General features: G+C 36.5%; 1 protein-coding gene across 1 annotated transcript in view; it reads right to left on the bottom strand.

Annotated features, from left to right (window-relative positions):
• LOC134851976 (uncharacterized) overlaps window positions 1-13935 on the bottom strand; it is a 28408-nt gene extending 14473 nt beyond the window's left edge. The window contains exons 1-4 of the mRNA XM_063868251.1: window positions 13912-13935; window positions 13265-13375; window positions 8115-8225; window positions 2973-3083 (exon numbers count right to left, since the gene is read on the bottom strand). Of these exons, the coding sequence (XP_063724321.1) occupies window positions 2973-3083; window positions 8115-8225; window positions 13265-13375; window positions 13912-13935 (357 nt within the window). The remainder of the gene's footprint in view (window positions 1-2972; window positions 3084-8114; window positions 8226-13264; window positions 13376-13911) is intronic.
• Window positions 13936-17726: the final 3791 nt, after the last annotated feature.

Genomic DNA, 17726 nt, shown 5'->3' with positions numbered 1-17726 from the left:
AGAGAGGATCACTTCGACACAATTTCCCGTGGGACGAAGTAGATACCAAAGTGAGGAGTTATATATTTTTGTGCTTAGGAGCCCAAGGCAAAAAACAAGTACAGAAAGAACGTCCAGGACTTGAGATACACGCCATAACAAAGAAAGAATTGCAACAAAAACTGGAAGACATTTTTGTCACAACGAAGTAGGTCAATTGCTTTCGAGAGGTATATCACTCAGGTAATAAATTTGGTATGCTACAATGGAAAAAAAAAACCTCCCGAAAGGACGATTAGGAATTGCGATAGAATAATGAGGCTAGACGGTGCAATTCAATTCATTTATAACTGAAGACGACCAAAAAGCAAACATCACCGGACTCACTATTCTAACAGAAATTGTAATCCCACTTGCAAAAGAAAAACCCAATACAACCAATTTTTTAAAGTGCAAGAATTAGAAAATTCCGAAAAAAGCTAAAGCAATGGGTAAAATAAAATTTTCAGCAACTGTGTGTAAGAAATGGAAAATCTAAAAACTATGTACGGAAACCGCAATTCATCAAAGACATGACACCAATAAAACAAAAAAGAAGAAGGAAACCAAATCATCTCCAAGAACTCGTGAACAAAAAATTGATTAAATTGATTGATCAAAAATCATCATGAAGTTAAATGAATCTTTGGATAAGCAATTCATCAGTCCAATTGTAGTAATGGTAAAGAAGGATCAAACAGTAAAACTAGTATTGAACTCGAAAAAGCTAAACAATTTTATCAATAAAAACAAACATCAAAAGCCCAAGATCGAACTACATTGACAGTGTTGCACAAATCATAAAAACAAAGGAAAAAGAACCGACACTATTGTCGACACATGATCTTTGCTATGCATATTCGCAAACTCCTCCGGATGGAGAAACAAATAGACAATGCAATTTTAGCCTCATTGGAGGCCATGCCACTGGAACAAACCAATTCCAAATGCGATTCTACGGCCTCACGGACATGCCTACCGAACTTCAAAAAGCGATAAGCCTCACTCTGACAAATTGCGAAAGCTATCAAACAAGAACCCATTGAATACAAGCACTCACGCGGCAGAGGAGCTCCAAATGCATAGCAATCAGTCAAAAAGTCCGAGGTTTCTGCAGAGGACGTCAAAACTTCCCAAGAGGAAATAATAACTCATGAAGTACGCAGAATTCACAAATAAGTCCAAGAATTGATACAAATGCGGTAGACAATTCATTCGGTCTCAATCACTTACAATTGTGCCCAGCCAAAGATAAAATTGTTACCAATCAAGCAAAACGAAGACATTTTGCAAAAGTATGCAGATCAACAAATGTAAACTACATGCAGGAGTCGAACGGAAACCAACCTGAGGAAGAACAATATGAAGAAAACGAAGATGAAGAGATCGACCCCTTAGCTTACGCGGAATTAATCTCTACCAACGGTTGCGAAGACATACCACGAGTCATTTCTGAAGCCTTTGAAGCAAAAAACCTAATCGCTATGCGAGAAGAAGACTTAAGCGGCCCCATTATAAAAAAAACTAAATCAGAGAGCATAATCGCAAAGGCAAAATTAGGAAGCCCAATGACCTTCATAAACAAAAAAACAGCGCAAAGACTTCAGACAAATAAAAAATCAGCAAATTTCAGCAGATATATCTCTCCGGAAGACGCGGCAATAAATTTGGTATGCTACAATGGAAAAACAATCCTCCCGAAAGGACTATTAAGAATTGCGATAGAATAAGGAGGCTGGACGGTGCAATTCAATTCATTTATAACTGAAGACGACCAAAAAGCAAACATCACCGGACTCACTATCCTAACAAAAATTGTAATCCCACTTGCAAAAGAAAAACCCAACACAACCAAATTTTTTAAGTGCAAGAATTAGAAAGTTCCAAAAAAAGCTAAAGCAATGGGTAAAAGAAAATTTTTGGCAACTTTGTGTAAGAATTGGAAAATCTAAAAACTTTGTAAGGAAAACGTAATTCATCGAATGATATAAAAAAGTTCAGTCAAAAATGGCTAGTTAAAAAGTCAAAATTTGTCTGAAGAAAGAAAAACCCACCCCGAGCATGAATCTTCCGTTACGTTCGTATCGAAAGTCGGAACAATTAGTGGCATTTTTCTGGTTAAACTAAGCCAACTTGAGTAAACTGTCTGAAAGAAACTCAGAATAGCTGAAAAGTGAATCAAATTATGATTGGAATCAGGAAGTGTAAGTTAAGGCTATTTTTGACTTTTTTCAATTTTGAGATTAGAGAAAAATGAAGCAAAAGCAAAACTTTCCAACAAGATACATCATTACAAAAATTTTCAATTTCAACAAACTACAAACCGGGTGGTTTCTTACAAGTTATACAAGTGAAACAATCGTACGAACAATCAAAAATTGTCTCACTTTTTATTCGAATAATTTGCATTAAAAAATGGGTTACAGGCAGAGGGCAACCCGCGTGTGAGTTCACATAGTTACGCTTTTACGTAATTGTTTTAAACATTCATCTAAGTAATCTTAATTTAATAAAGATTTATTTAACTGAATCATCCATAACTCATCAAGTATCCATAAGTATCAAGTCTGTTTTAGTTGTTTACTTGCCACTGACTTAATTCATTCACATTCATGCACATGTTGATGTTACCAGATATCAACTTAGTTCAAACGAAAATTATTAAACCTTTGAAGGCGTTAAAAGTTATAACAAAAACTTTTGGTTCCATTACCAGTTGACTTTTTAGTTTTCACCAAGTTATCTTACAGATTCAAATTCTGAGTGCTTTGAGGAGTCTTCTGATATTTAAATTGGGTAAATCCGGATCCAGTAAATTGAGACTCTCCATTTTTCAAGCAATGGAACAGTAAACAATTGAACAATTAAAACAAGAAATTACTTGTAGAAATTTGCAGGCTGAGGGAGTCAAAAAGTTGTCTGGATGCCTGGGAAAAATTGTTTTTACTATATACCTTGTCAAAGAGAGAGAATGCGTCTTTGAAGTCAGCTATCTGCTCCTCTGTTAGTTCAGGTACCGTGGCCGCCGTAGCTCCCTTCGGCTTAACCGCTTTGCCATCAGACTTCTAAACAAAACAACCCCTTTCCGTTGATTGATAACCAGCATATCTGAAAACATTTAAAACAACAAGGCTCAAACCCTATACTTTAATCAGAACGCACACACTTTACCATTTTTTTTAAAATTCAGTGGGAAAGAGTTTCGTACCTTTTTGGCTGCGCTCATTCTTTTTGACGTTTTTATTTTCCAACTCGAAAATCGATCGGATCGGTTTCAGGTACAGTTTAAAACCAGTTGTTTTCAACCAGTTCTAGACGTGACAGTCTTGGTTTCTCTTTGCGTTGTTACAGAAATACTTTAACAATCGTGGTTGGAGAAAGCATAAAAGATTGACAGTTACAAAAATGTTTGCATGACTGATGACTTCTGTAAATCATGACACTTTTGACATGGTATTTTGAATGCCTTATGGGACTGAAAAATAAGAATAATGAAAGAGTCCAAAAAACAACATTATAGTTTGAAAATAGTTTTCACTTTTCAACTCACAATGGTTTTATTCCAAAATGAAAAGAATGAAAGGAGAAGATGGCAGAAAAAAACAGCAACACTGACTGAACCTTCAAATAATTAAAGTTTGGGCAGTTTATAAGCAAAAATGACCAATTTATTGATGCATAGTTTGAAAAACTTTTCCATCACCCTGAAAACGCGCGCAAGTTGACTTCGGGTGAAAAATTTCAGCATCTTGAAAAAAGACATGTAAAAAAAGAATAAACACGGTGCAAAACGACAAAGGATGAAACTTTACAAAAACAAAATAATTGTTAAAAACGAGTCGCTCGTCTTTGATGGTCAATTTCCTCTTGTTAATTGTCATCTGGGCGGATTGGCATTAACCTAGTGATGTACAAATAAATAACTATACTTATTTATTTAATATGTACCGCAGGTAAAATGACCTTGAGTGACACGGCCAGTCCGAAATGAGAAGAGCTCTGAACGCTCAGAACACAATTTAGGAGATTATGTTTCAATTATCGGTTACTCTTCATTGAGTTACCAACCTAGTTGCCAATCCATACGTGTTCAGTTAAGACTCATACAATACGGTATGACATGGCGCAGCCAGCGAAGGATACAAAAATCATCTGAGCATTTAACTAATCTGGCAGATGGCAACGACCGAACCATCAGTGGAGTGGACCAAATGAACAGCGATGATAGCATTGGCCGTCCTGATCAGACAAAAAGAATTATGAACTATACTTCATCTTAAGCCACCAATTATAGTACCAACGGAACCCATTTACAAATTTAAAATAACGGTGAAACAGAAGCGGAAAACGAAAACGAGTTATACGAAATCAAGAGAAAAAAGTTGACTGGGAAAACAAAAAAGCAAGAGTTAGAGAGAGAGGATCACTTCGACACAATTTCCCGTGGGACGAAGTAGATACCAAAGTGAGGAGTTATATATTTTTGTGCTTAGGAGCCCAAGGCAAAAAACAAGTACAGCAAGAACGTCCAGGACTTGAGATACACGCCATAACAAAGAAAGAATTGCAACAAAAACTGGAAGACATTTTTGTCACAACGAAGTAGGTCAATTGCTTTCGAGAGGTATAACCTCGTCTGCTGGAAACAACCGAAAAACGAATCATTAGAACAATTCCATGCGGATCTAGTCGAACTAGCGTCACGCGTCGAAAGCAGTGATAGAGAAGATGAAAGGGTACGAGACATAATCACAGCCCATTTGTCATATAAAAAAATTTCCAAGGAACTACTAGCAGAGAGTCAACAAGTGCGAGGTTTCTGCAGAGGCCGTCAAATATTCCCAGGAGGAAATAATAACCCCTGAGGTACACAGAATTTACAAGTAAGTCCAAGAATTGATGCAAATGCGGTTGACAATTCGGTCTCAATCAGTTATTATTGTGCCCAGCCAAAGATAAAACTGTTACCAATTGTGCAAAACGAAGACATTTTGCAAAAGTATGCAGATCAACAAAAGTAAACTATATGCAGGAGTCAAACGGAAACCAACTGAGGGAGAACAAAATGAAGAAAACGAAGATGAAGAGAACGACCCCATAGCTTACGCGGAATTAATCTCTACCAATGGTTGCGAAGACATACCACGAGTCATTTCTGAAGCCTTCGAAATAAAAAAACCTAATCGATATGCGAAGAGAAGACTTAAACTGCCACATTATAAAAACAAAAACTGATTCAGAGAACATTATCGCAATTACAAAATCAGGAAGCTGATTACAAAAGGAAAACAGCGCAAAGACTTCAGACAAATGAAAAACCAGCAAATTTCAGCAGATATATCACTCAGGTAATAAATTTGGTATGCTACAATGGAAAAAAAAAACCTCCCGAAAGGACGATTAGGAATTGCGATAGAATAATGAGGCTAGACGGTGCAATTCAATTCATTTATAACTGAAGACGACCAAAAAGCAAACATCACCGGACTCACTATTCTAACAGAAATTGTAATCCCACTTGCAAAAGAAAAACCCAATACAACCAATTTTTTAAAGTGCAAGAATTAGAAAATTCCGAAAAAAGCTAAAGCAATGGGTAAAATAAAATTTTCAGCAACTGTGTGTAAGAAATGGAAAATCTAAAAACTATGTACGGAAACCGCAATTCATCAAAGACATGACACCAATAAAACAAAAAAGAAGAAGGAAACCAAATCATCTCCAAGAACTCGTGAACAAAAAATTGATTAAATTGATTGATCAAAAATCATCATGAAGTTAAATGAATCTTTGGATAAGCAATTCATCAGTCCAATTGTAGTAATGGTAAAGAAGGATCAAACAGTAAAACTAGTATTGAACTCGAAAAAGCTAAACAATTTTATCAATAAAAACAAACATCAAAAGCCCAAGATCGAACTACATTGACAGTGTTGCACAAATCATAAAAACAAAGGAAAAAGAACCGACACTATTGTCGACACATGATCTTTGCTATGCATATTCGCAAACTCCTCCGGATGGAGAAACAAATAGACAATGCAATTTTAGCCTCATTGGAGGCCATGCCACTGGAACAAACCAATTCCAAATGCGATTCTACGGCCTCACGGACATGCCTACCGAATTTCAAAAAGCGATAAGCCTCACTCTGACAAATTTCGAAAGCTATCAAACAAGAACCCATTGAATACAAGCACTCACACGGCAGAGGAGCTCCAAATGCATAGCAATCAGTCAAAAAGTCCGAGGTTTCTGCAGAGGACGTCAAAATTTCCCAAGAGGAAATAATAACTCATGAAGTACGCAGAATTCACAAATAAGTCCAAGAATTGATACAAATGCGGTAGACAATTCATTCGGTCTCAATCACTTACAATTGTGCCCAGCCAAAGATAAAATTGTTACCAATCAAGCAAGACGAAGACATTTTGCAAAAGTATGCAGATCAACAAATGTAAACTACATGCAGGAGTCGAACTGAAACCAACCTGAGGAAGAACATTATGAAGAAAACGAAGATGAAGAGATCGACCCCTTAGCTTACGCGGAACTAATCTCTACCAACGGTTGCGAAGACATACCACGAGTCATTTCTGAAGCCTTTGAAGCAAAAAACCTATTCGCTATGCGAGAAGAAGACTTAAGCGGCCCCATTATAAAAAAAATAAATCAGAGAGCATAATCGCAAAGGCAAAATTAGGAAGCCCAATGACCTTCATAAACAAAAAAACAGCGCAAAGACTTCAGACAAATGAAAAATCAGCAAATTTCAGCAGATATATCTCTCCGGAAGACGCGGCAATAAATTTGGTATGCTACAATGGAAAAAAATCCTCCCGAACGGACGATTAAGAATTGCGATAGAATAAGGAGGCTGGACGGTGCAATTCAATTCATTTATAACTGAAGACGACCAAAAAGCAAACATCACCGGACTCATTATCCTAACAGAAATTGTAATCCCACTTGCAAAAGAAAAACCCAACACAACCAAATTTTTTAAGTGCAAGAATTAGAAAGTTCCAAAAAAAGCTAAAGCAATGGCTAAAAGAAAATTTTTGGCAACTTTATGTAAGAATTGGAAAATCTAAAAACTTTGTAAGGAAAACGTAATTCATCGAATGATATAAAAAAGTTCAGTCAAAAATGGCTAGTTAAAAAGTCAAAATTTGTCTGAAGAAAAAAAGACCCACCCCGAGCATGAATCTTCCGTTACGTTCGTATCGAAAGTCGGAACAATTAGTGGCATTTTTCTGGTTAAACTAAGCCAACTTGAGTAAACTGTCTGAAAGAAACTCAGAATAGCTGAAAAGTGAATCAAATTATGATTGGAATCAGGAAGTGTAAGTTAAGGCTATTTTTGGCTTTTTTCAATTTTGAGATTAGAGAAAAATGAAACAAAAGCAAAACTTTCCAACAAGATACATCATTACAAAAATTTTCAATTTCAACAAACTACAAACCGGGTGTTTTCTTACAAGTTATACAAGTGAAACAATCGTACGAACAATCAAAAATTGTCTCACTTTTTATTCGAATAATTTGCATTAAAAAATGGGTTACAGGCAGAGGGCAACCCGCGTGTGAGTTCACATAGTTACGCTTTTACGTAATTGTTTTAAACATTCATCTAAGTAATCTTAATTTAGTAGTGATTTATTTAACTGAATCATCCATAACTCATCAAGTATCCATAAGTATCAAGTCTGTTTTAGTTGTTTACTTGCCACTGACTTAATTCATTCACATTCATGCACATGTTGATGTTACCAGATATCAACTTAGTTCAAACGAAAATTATTAAACCTTTGAAGGCGTTAAAAATTATAAGAAAAACTTTTGGTTCCATTACCAGTTGACTTTTTAGTTTTCACCAAGTTATCTTACAGATTCAAATTCTGAGTGCTTTGAGGAGTCTTCTGATATTTAAATTGGGTAAATCCGGATCCAGTATATTGAGTTTCTCCATTTTTCAAACAATGGAACAGTAAACAATTGAACAATTAAAACAAGAAATTACTTGTAGAAATTTGCAGGCTGAGGGAGTCAAAAAGTTGTTTGGATGCCTGGGAAAAATTGTTTTTACTATATACCTTGTCAAAGAGAGAGAATGCGTCTTTGAAGTCAGCTATCTGCTCCTCTGTTAGTTCAGGTACCGTGGCCGCCGTAGCTCCCTTCGGCTTAACCGCTTTGCCATCAGACTTCTAAACAAAACAACCCCTTTCCGTTGATTGATAACCAGCATATCTGAAAACATTTAAAACAACAAGGCTCAAACCCTATACTTTAATCAGAACGCACACACTTTACCATTTTTTTTAAAATTCAGTGGGAAAGAGTTTCGTACCTTTTTGGCTGCGCTCATTCTTTTTGACGTTTTTATTTTCCAACTCGAAAATCGATCGGATCGGTTTCAGGTACAGTTTAAAACCAGTTGTTTTCAACCAGTTCTAGACGTGACAGTCTTGGTTTCTCTTTGCGTTGTTACAGAAATACTTTAACAATCGTGGTTGGAGAAAGCACAAAAGATTGACAGTTACAAAAATGTTTGCATGACTGATGACTTCTGTAAATCATGACACTTTTGACATGGTATTTTGAATGCCTTATGGGACTGAAAAATAAGAATAATGAAAGAGTCCAAAAAACAACATTATAGTTTGAAAATAGTTTTCACTTTTCAACTCACAATGATTTTATTCCAAAATGAAAAGAATGAAAGGAGAAGATGGCAGAAAAAAACAGCAACACTGACTGAACCTTCAAATAATTAAAGTTTGGGCAGTTTATAAGCAAAAATGACCCATTTCTTGATGCATAGTTTGAAAAACTTTTCCATCACCCTGAAAACGCGCGCAAGTTGACTTCGGGTGAAAAATTTCAGCATCTTGAAAAAAGACACGTAAAAAAAGAATAAACACGGTGCAAAATGACAAAGGATGAAACTTTACAAAAACAAAATAATTGTTAAAAACGAGTCGCTCGTCTTTGATGGTCAATTTCCTCTTGTTAATTGTTATCTGGGCGGATTGGCATTAACCTAGTGATGTACAAATAAATAACTATACTTATTTATTTAATATGTACCGCAGGTAAAATGACCTTGAGTGACACGGCCAGTCCGAAATGAGAAGAGCTCTGAACGCTCAGAACACAATTTAGGAGATTATGTTTCAATTATCGGTTACTCTTCATTGAGTTACCAACCTAGTTGCCAATCCATACGGGTTCAGTTAAGACTCATACAATACGGTATGACATGGCGCAGCCAGCGAAGGATACAAAAATCATCTGAGCATTTAACTAATCTGGCAGATGGCAACGACCGAACCATCAGTGGAGTGGACCAAATGAACAGCGATGATAGCATTGGCCGTCCTGATCAGACAAAAAGAATTACGAACTATACTTCATCTTAAGCCACCAATTATAGTACCAACGGAACCCATTTACAAATTTAAAATAACGGTGAAACAGAAGCGGAAAACGAAAACGAGTTATACGAAATCAAGAGAAAAAAGTTGACTGGGAAAACAAAAAAGCAAGAGTTAGAGAGAGAGGATCACTTCGACACAATTTCCCGTGGGACGAAGTAGATACCAAAGTGAGGAGTTATATATTTTTGTGCTTAGGAGCCCAAGGCAAAAAACAAGTACAGCAAGAACGTCCAGGACTTGAGATACACGCCATAACAAAGAAAGAATTGCAACAAAAACTGGAAGACATTTTTGTCACAACGAAGTAGGTCAATTGCTTTCGAGAGGTATAACTTCGTCTGCTGGAAACAACCGAAAAACGAATCATTAGAACAATTCCATGCGGATCTAGTCGAACTAGCGTCACGCGTCGAAAGCAGTGATAGAGAAGATGAAAGGGTACGAGACATAATCACAGCCCATATGTCATATGAAAAAAATTTCAAGGAACTACTAGCAGAGAGTCAACAAGTGCGACGTTTCTGCAGAGGCCGTCAAATATTCCCAGGAGGAAATAATAACCCCTGAGGTACACAGAATTTACAAGTAAGTCCAAGAATTGATGTAAATGCGGTTGACAATTCGGTCTCAATCAGTTATTATTGTGCCCAGCCAAAGATAAAACTGTTACCAATTGTGCAAAACGAAGACATTTCGCAAAAGTATGCAGATCAAGAAAAGTAAACTATATGCAGGAGTCAAACGGAAACCAACCTGAGGGAGAACAAAATGAAGAAAACGAAGATGAAGAGAACGACCCCTTAGCTTACGCGGAATTAATCTCTACCAATGGTTGCGAAGACATACCACGAGTCATTTCTGAAGCCTTCGAAATAAAAAACCTAATCGATATGCGAAGAGAAGACTTAAACTGCCACATTATAAAAACAAAAACTGATTCAGAGAACATTATCGCAATTACAAAATCAGGAAGCTCAATGTCCTTCTTAAACAAGAAAACAGCGCAAAGACTTCAGACAAATGAAAAACCAGCAAATTTCAGCAGATATATCACTCAGGTAATAAATTTGGTATGCTACAATGGAAAAAAAAACCTCCCGAAAGGACGATTAGGAATTGCGATAGAATAAGGAGGCTGGACGGTGCAATTCAATTCATTTATAACTGAAGACGACAAAAAAGCAAACATCACCGGACTCACTATTCTAACAGAAATTGTAATCCCACTTGCAAAAGAAAAACCCAATACATCCAATTTTTTAAAGTGCAAGAATTAGAAAATTCCGAAAAAAGCTAAAGCAATGGGTAAAATAAAATTTTCAGCAACTGTGTGTAAGAAATGGAAAATCTAAAAACTATGTACGGAAACCGCAATTCATCAAAGACATGACACCAATTAAACAAAAAAGAAGAAGGAAACCAAATCATCTCCAAGAACTCGTGAACAAAAAATTGATTAAATTGATTGATCAAAAATCATCATGAAGTTAAATGAATCTTTGGATAAGCAATTCATCAGTCCAATTGTAGTAATGGTAAAGAAGGATCAAACAGTAAAACTAGTATTGAACTCGAAAAAGCTAAACAATTTTATCAATAAAAACAAATATTAAAAGCCCAAGATCGAACTACATTGACAGTGTTGCACAAATCATAAAAACAAAGGAAAAAGAACCGACACTATTGTCGACACATGATCTTTGCTATGCATATTCGCAAACTCCTCCGGATGGAGAAACAAATAGACAATGCAATTTTAGCCTCATTGGAGGCCATGCCACTGGAACAAACCAATTCCAAATGCGATTCTACGGCCTCACGGACATGCCTACCGAATTTCAAAAAGCGATAAGCCTCACTCTGACAAATTGCGAAAGCTATCAAACAATAACCCATTGAATACAAGCACTCACGCGGCAGAGGAGCTCCAAATGCATAGCACACAGTCAAAAAGTCCGAGGTTTCTGCAGAGGACGTCAAAATTTCCCAAGAGGAAATAATAACTCATGAAGTACGCAGAATTCACAAATAAGTCCAAGAATTGATACAAATGCGGTAGACAATTCATTCGGTCTCAATCACTTACAATTGTGCCCAGCCAAAGATAAAATTGTTACCAATCAAGCAAAACGAAGACATTTTGCAAAAGTATGCAGATCAACAAATGTAAACTACATGCAGGAGTCGAACGGAAACCAACCTGAGGAAGAACAATATGAAGAAAACGAAGATGAAGAGATCGACCCCTTAGCTTACGCGGAATTAATCTCTACCAACGGTTGCGAAGACATACCACGAGTCATTTCTGAAGCCTTTGAAGCAAAAAACCTAATAGCTATGCGAGAAGAAGACTTAAGCGGCCCCATTATAAAAAAACTAAATCAGAGAGCATAATCGCAAAGGCAAAATTAGGAAGCCCAATGACCTTCTTAAACAAAAAAACAGCGCAAAGACTTCAGACAAATGAAAAATCAGCAAATTTCAGCAGATATATCTCTCCGGAAGACGCGGCAATAAATTTGGTATGCTACAATGGAAAAAAAATCCTCCCGAAAGGACGATTAAGAATTGCGATAGAATAAGGAGGCTGGACGGTGCAATTCAATTCATTTATAACTGAAGACGACCAAAAAGCAAACATCACCGGACTCACTATCCTAACAGAAATTGTAATCCCACTTGCAAAAGAAAAACCCAACACAACCAAATTTCTTAAGTGCAAGAATTAGAAAGTTCCAAAAAAAGCTAAAGCAATGGGTAAAAGAAAATTTTTAGCAACTTTGTGTAAGAATTGGAAAATCTAAAAACTTTGTAAGGAAAACGCAATTCATCGAATGATATAAAAAAGTTCAGTCAAAAATGGCTAGTTAAAAAGTCAAAATTTGTCTGAAGAAAAAAAAACCCACCCCGAGCATGAATCTTCCGTTACGTTCGTATCGAAAATCGGAACAATTAGTGGCATTTTTCTGGTTATACTAAGTCAACTTGAGTAAACTGTCTGAAAGAAACTCAGAATAGCTGAAAAGTGAATCAAATTATGATTGGAATCAGGAAGTGTAAGTTAAGGCTATTTTTGGATTTTTTCAATTTTGAGATTAGAGAAAAATGAAGCAAAAGCAAAACTTTCCAACAAGATACATCATTACAAAAATTTTCAATTTCATTAAACTACAAACCGGGTGGTTTCTTACAAGTAATACAAGGAAAACAATCGTACGAACAATCAAAAATTGTCTCACTTTTTATTCGAATAATTTGCATTAAAAAATGAGTTACAGGCAGAGGGCAACCCGCGTGTGAGTTCACATAGTTACGTTTTTACGTAATTGTTTTAAGCATTCATCTAAGTAATCTTAATTTAATAGTGATTTATTTAACTGAATCATCCATAACTCATCAAGTATCCATAAGTATCAAGTCTGTTTTAGTTGTTTACTTGCCACTGACTTAATTCATTCACATTCATGCACATGTTGATGTTTCCAGATATCAACTTAGTTCAAACGAAAATTATTAAACCTTTGAAGGCGTTAAAAATTATAAGAAAAACTTTTGGTTCCATTACCAGTTGACTTTTTAGTTTTCACCAAGTCATCTTACAGGTTCAAATTCTGAGTGCTTTGAGGAGTCTTCTGATATTTAAATTGGGTAAATCCGGATCCAGTAAATTGAGTTTCTCCATTTTTCAAACAATGGAACAGTAAACAATTGAACAATTAAAACAAGAAATTACTTGTAGAAATTTGCAGGCTGAGGGAGTCAAAAAGTTGTTTGGATGCCTGGGAAAAATTGTTTTTACTATATACCTTGTCAAAGAGAGAGAATGCGTCTTTGAAGTCAGCTATCTGCTCCTCTGTTAGTTCAGGTACCGTGGCCGCCGTAGCTCCCTTCGGTTTAACCGCTTTGCCATCAGACTTCTAAACAAAACAACCCCTTTCCGTTGATTGATAACCAGCATATCTGAAAACATTTAAAACAACAAGGCTCAAACCCTATACTTTAATCAGAACGCACACACTTTACCATTTTTTTTAAAATTCAGTGGGAAAGAGTTTCGTACCTTTTTGGCTGCGCTCATTCTTTTTGACGTTTTTATTTTCCAACTCGAAAATCGATCGGATCGGTTTCAGGTACAGTTTAAAACCAGTTGTTTTCAACCAGTTCTAGACGTGACAGTCTTGGTTTCTCTTTGCGTTGTTACAGAAATACTTTAACAATCGTGGTTGGAGAAAGCACAAAAGATTGACAGTTACAAAAATGTTTGCATGACTGATGACTTCTGTAAATCATGACACTTTTGACATGGTACTTTGAATGCCTTATGGGATTGAAAAATAAGAATAATGAAAGAGTCCAAGAAACAACATTATAGTTTGAAAATAGTTTTCACTTTTCAACTCACAATGATTTTATTCCAAAATCAAACAAGAACCCATTGAATACAAGCACTCACGCGGCAGAGGAGCTCCAAATGCATAGCAATCAGTCAAAAAGTCCGAGGTTTCTGCAGAGGACGTCAAAATTTCCCAAGAGGAAATAATAACTCATGAAGTACGCAGAATTCACAAATAAGTCCAAGAATTGATACAAATGCGGTAGAAAATTCATTCGGTCTCAATCATTTACAATTGTGCCCAGCCAAAGATAAAATTGTTACCAATCAAGCAAAACGAAGACATTTTGCAAAAGTATGCAGATCAACAAATGTAAACTACGTGCAGGAGTCGAACGGAAACCAACCTGAGGAAGAACAATATGAAGAAAACGAAGATGAAGAGATCGACCCCTTAGCTTACGCGGAATTAATCTCTACCAACGGTTGCGAAGACATACCACGAGTCATTTTTGAAGCCTTTGAAGCAAAAAACATAATCGCTATGCGAGAAGAAGACTTAAGCGGCCCCATTATAAAAAAAACTAAATCAGAGAGCATAATCGCAAAGGCAAAATTAGGAAGCCCAATGACCTTCATAAACAAGAAAACAGCGCAAAGACTTCAGACAAATGAAAAATCAGCAAATTTCAGCAGATATATCTCTCCGGAAGACGCGGCAATAAATTTGGTATGCTACAATGGAAAAAAAATCCTCCCGAAAGGACGACTAAGAATTGCGATAGAATAAGGAGGCTGGACGGTGCAATTCAATTCATTTATAACTGAAGACGACCAAAAAGCAAACATCACCGGACTCACTATCCTAACAGAAATTGTAATCCCACTTGCAAAAGAAAAACCCATCACAACCAAATTTTTTAAGTGCAAGAATTAGAAAGTTCATAAAAAAGCTAAAGCAATGGGTAAAAGAAAATTTTTGGCAACTGTGTGTAAGAATTGGAAAATCTAAAAACTTTGTAAGGAAAACGCAATTCATCAAAGACATGACACCAATACAACAAAAAAGAAGAAGGGAACCAACTCATCTCCAAGAACGCGTGAAGAAAAAATGGAACTAATTGATTAATCAAAACACATCATGAAGTTAAATGAATCTTTGGATAAGCAATTAATCAGTCCAATTGTAATAGTGGTAAAAAAGGATCAAACAGTAAAACTAGTATTGAACTCGAAAAAGCTAAACAATTTTATCAACAAAAACAAATATCAAAAGCCCAAGATCGAACTACATTGACAGTGTTGCACAAATCATAAAAACAAAGGAAAAAGAACCGACACTATTGTCGACACTTGATCTTTGCTATGCATATTCGCAAACTCCTCCGGATGAAGAAACAAAAAGACGATGCATTTTTAGCCTCATTGGAGGCCATGCTACTGGAACATACCAATTCCAATTCTACGGCCTCACGGACATGCCTAGTCCAATTGTCTTTAGATACTTTGTTTTTGTTGCTCGTCTTGTTAGTTTTCTGGCTACATGTTGTTTTTTCTAGAGTTTGAGTCTACTTGTGGTTGTGTTCCTTAAAATCAAGATTTTAAATCCTCCTTTTCCCTACCTAGTAAAGATCTAGTTCTCTCACCTGTTTTAGTCTGAGTCAATGATGATCACGTTTACTTCTGGATTTCTTAGTTTGTCGGCTCTAAGAAATACTTAAAGTGATTCCGTTTGACGTTCACTTCTTTTTCAGACCAACACTGTAAATCGTGCGTTTTTACTGGTGGTAGTGGGGCGTACATCAGACTTTTCCAATCTAAGTACATCTGGGATGGGATACACTCTCTTCTTGCCTGCCGAATTTCAAAAAGCGGTAAACCTCACTCTGACAAATTGCGAAAACACGTTCGCCGTTTTGGATGACATACTAGTCGTTACAAAAAGTCCAAAGTAGAACACAAAAAGCAACTAAGTAACGTCCTTTCAAAACTAAAGGACAAAAACTTAGTCAAGTCAATAAAAAAATGCAAGTTCGCGTGCGAGCCAGTGAAATGGTTTGGCTATCACATTAATAGCGACGGCACCAAACCACTAAATTGTAAAAAAAGACGCTATAGTAAAACTCACACCACCTAAAACATTTAAACAACTAAAAATTTTTATGGGTTCAATACATCACCTTATACGATATATACCAAATCTGGCAAAAGCTGCATCAGCCATCAAATCATTACTAACAAACACAAAACACTAGATTCGAACTCGGATCACAAAACAGCAATCAATCACATTTTGGGTCTGGTTTCATGAAAAAAAAACTGAGAGTAAACATTTTGATCAAAACGTAGAGACCCGAGTGGTCTGCGACGCCTCTACATTCGGGTTAAATGCCGCCCTCGAAAAACTTACCAATGAAGGCTGCGTCGCAATAGCATACGCTTGCAGATTCCTAAAATGTTTAGAAAACGAATTATTTGGTAAATGAGTTAGAAAAGTTAGGGGTCATTTGGGCAATCAAACACTTCAATAATTACTTGCACGGGAAAATTTCACCTTCATCACAGACCACCAAGCTTTGATCTGCGCATTAAACGCAAGTGAAAGGTCAAAAACTAGTCAAAGTAGACTCACTAGATGAATCGATCGCTTGACCGTGTTTAACTTTGAAAAACATTTGGCAGGGACAACGATCGGACTAATAGACTACATGATGCTAAACCCGTTAGGATTAGAAATACTACCCAGTGAACACGACAAAGAATTTGTAAAAGCATCAGTTAACTCATTCTTTACATATATTGAATTGATTGACAACGTAATTCTAAACACACTAACCAACCGATGTGAGCGTGCAAGGAAAAAATAAGAAAAATAAGCACTATATTGGAACCAAAAACGAATTCCGAGCCCTGTACCACAAGATCTGAAAGTTTAGACGAAAGCAATCATTCGATCAAACCTTCACCCAGAAACCAGCAGTCAGCAGAAAAAGCTTCTAACAAAATAAAAAATTCATCAATTGTGCTAAAAGAAACGTGAGCCGGAGAATTGAGAATAAAGGTTTTAAGAGAGGCTTCAATCCAGATTGGTCGCGAGCAAAAGGCAGCGGGAAAAATTTCCAAGCCCCATGAGGAAGACAACAAGAAATCATCTGGAGAGGAGAATCGGATCAAGAAGAGAAGGTATCCGATGATCCCAGATGTACTTAGATCGGAAAAGTCTGATGTACGCCCCACTACCACCAGTAAAAACGCACAAATAACAGTGTTGGTCTGAAAAAGAAGTTAAAGTCAAACAGAATCCATTTCAGAATCTCTCAGAGCCGACATAGTAAGAATTCCAGAAGCAAACGTGATCATCATCGACTCAGACTAAAACCGGTGTGAGAACTAGATATTTACTAGGTAGGGAAAAGGATGCTTTAAAATTTTGAGTTAAAGGAACACAGCCACAAAAAGATTCAAACTCTAGAAAGAAAATACAACAGGTAGCCAGAAAAAAAACAAGACGAGCAACAAAAATAAAATACCTAAAGACATTTGAACAAAATATGAGACTATAGATGAGAAAATAGATAGATTTATACGTCACATAAAGCTTGGGTACAGACTAGAGGAAAACAACCTAGGTTGCTAAGGAACAAAGGATTTGTCTTTGTACCAAACCCGTCTATCTACGGACCGTGTAGATCATCACGATTAAGCGACTATGACGCATACAAGTCTGCAAGACGTACAGGTCCATGTTTTCGTTTTTTAGATAATGATTAGCCAAACGTGCCCCAACACCCAATGTTTAAAGAAGATGAACAAACAGGCCTGCCCAAAAAACTGTCCCGAAAGGAATTGCAATGAAGGAAGACTTCAGTGCCAGAAGGAAAAAAATTGAAACCCGGAAACAATCAGGAAAAACGACTCCTAAACAACCAGATATG

This window comes from Symsagittifera roscoffensis, chromosome 7 (assembly GCF_963678635.1).
Source record: "Symsagittifera roscoffensis chromosome 7, txSymRosc1.1, whole genome shotgun sequence".
In the NCBI taxonomy this organism is placed as follows: domain Eukaryota; kingdom Metazoa; phylum Xenacoelomorpha; order Acoela; family Convolutidae; genus Symsagittifera; species Symsagittifera roscoffensis.
The sequence above is the reverse complement of the archived record's forward strand: the minus strand, read 5'-3'. Positions and strand labels throughout refer to the sequence as shown.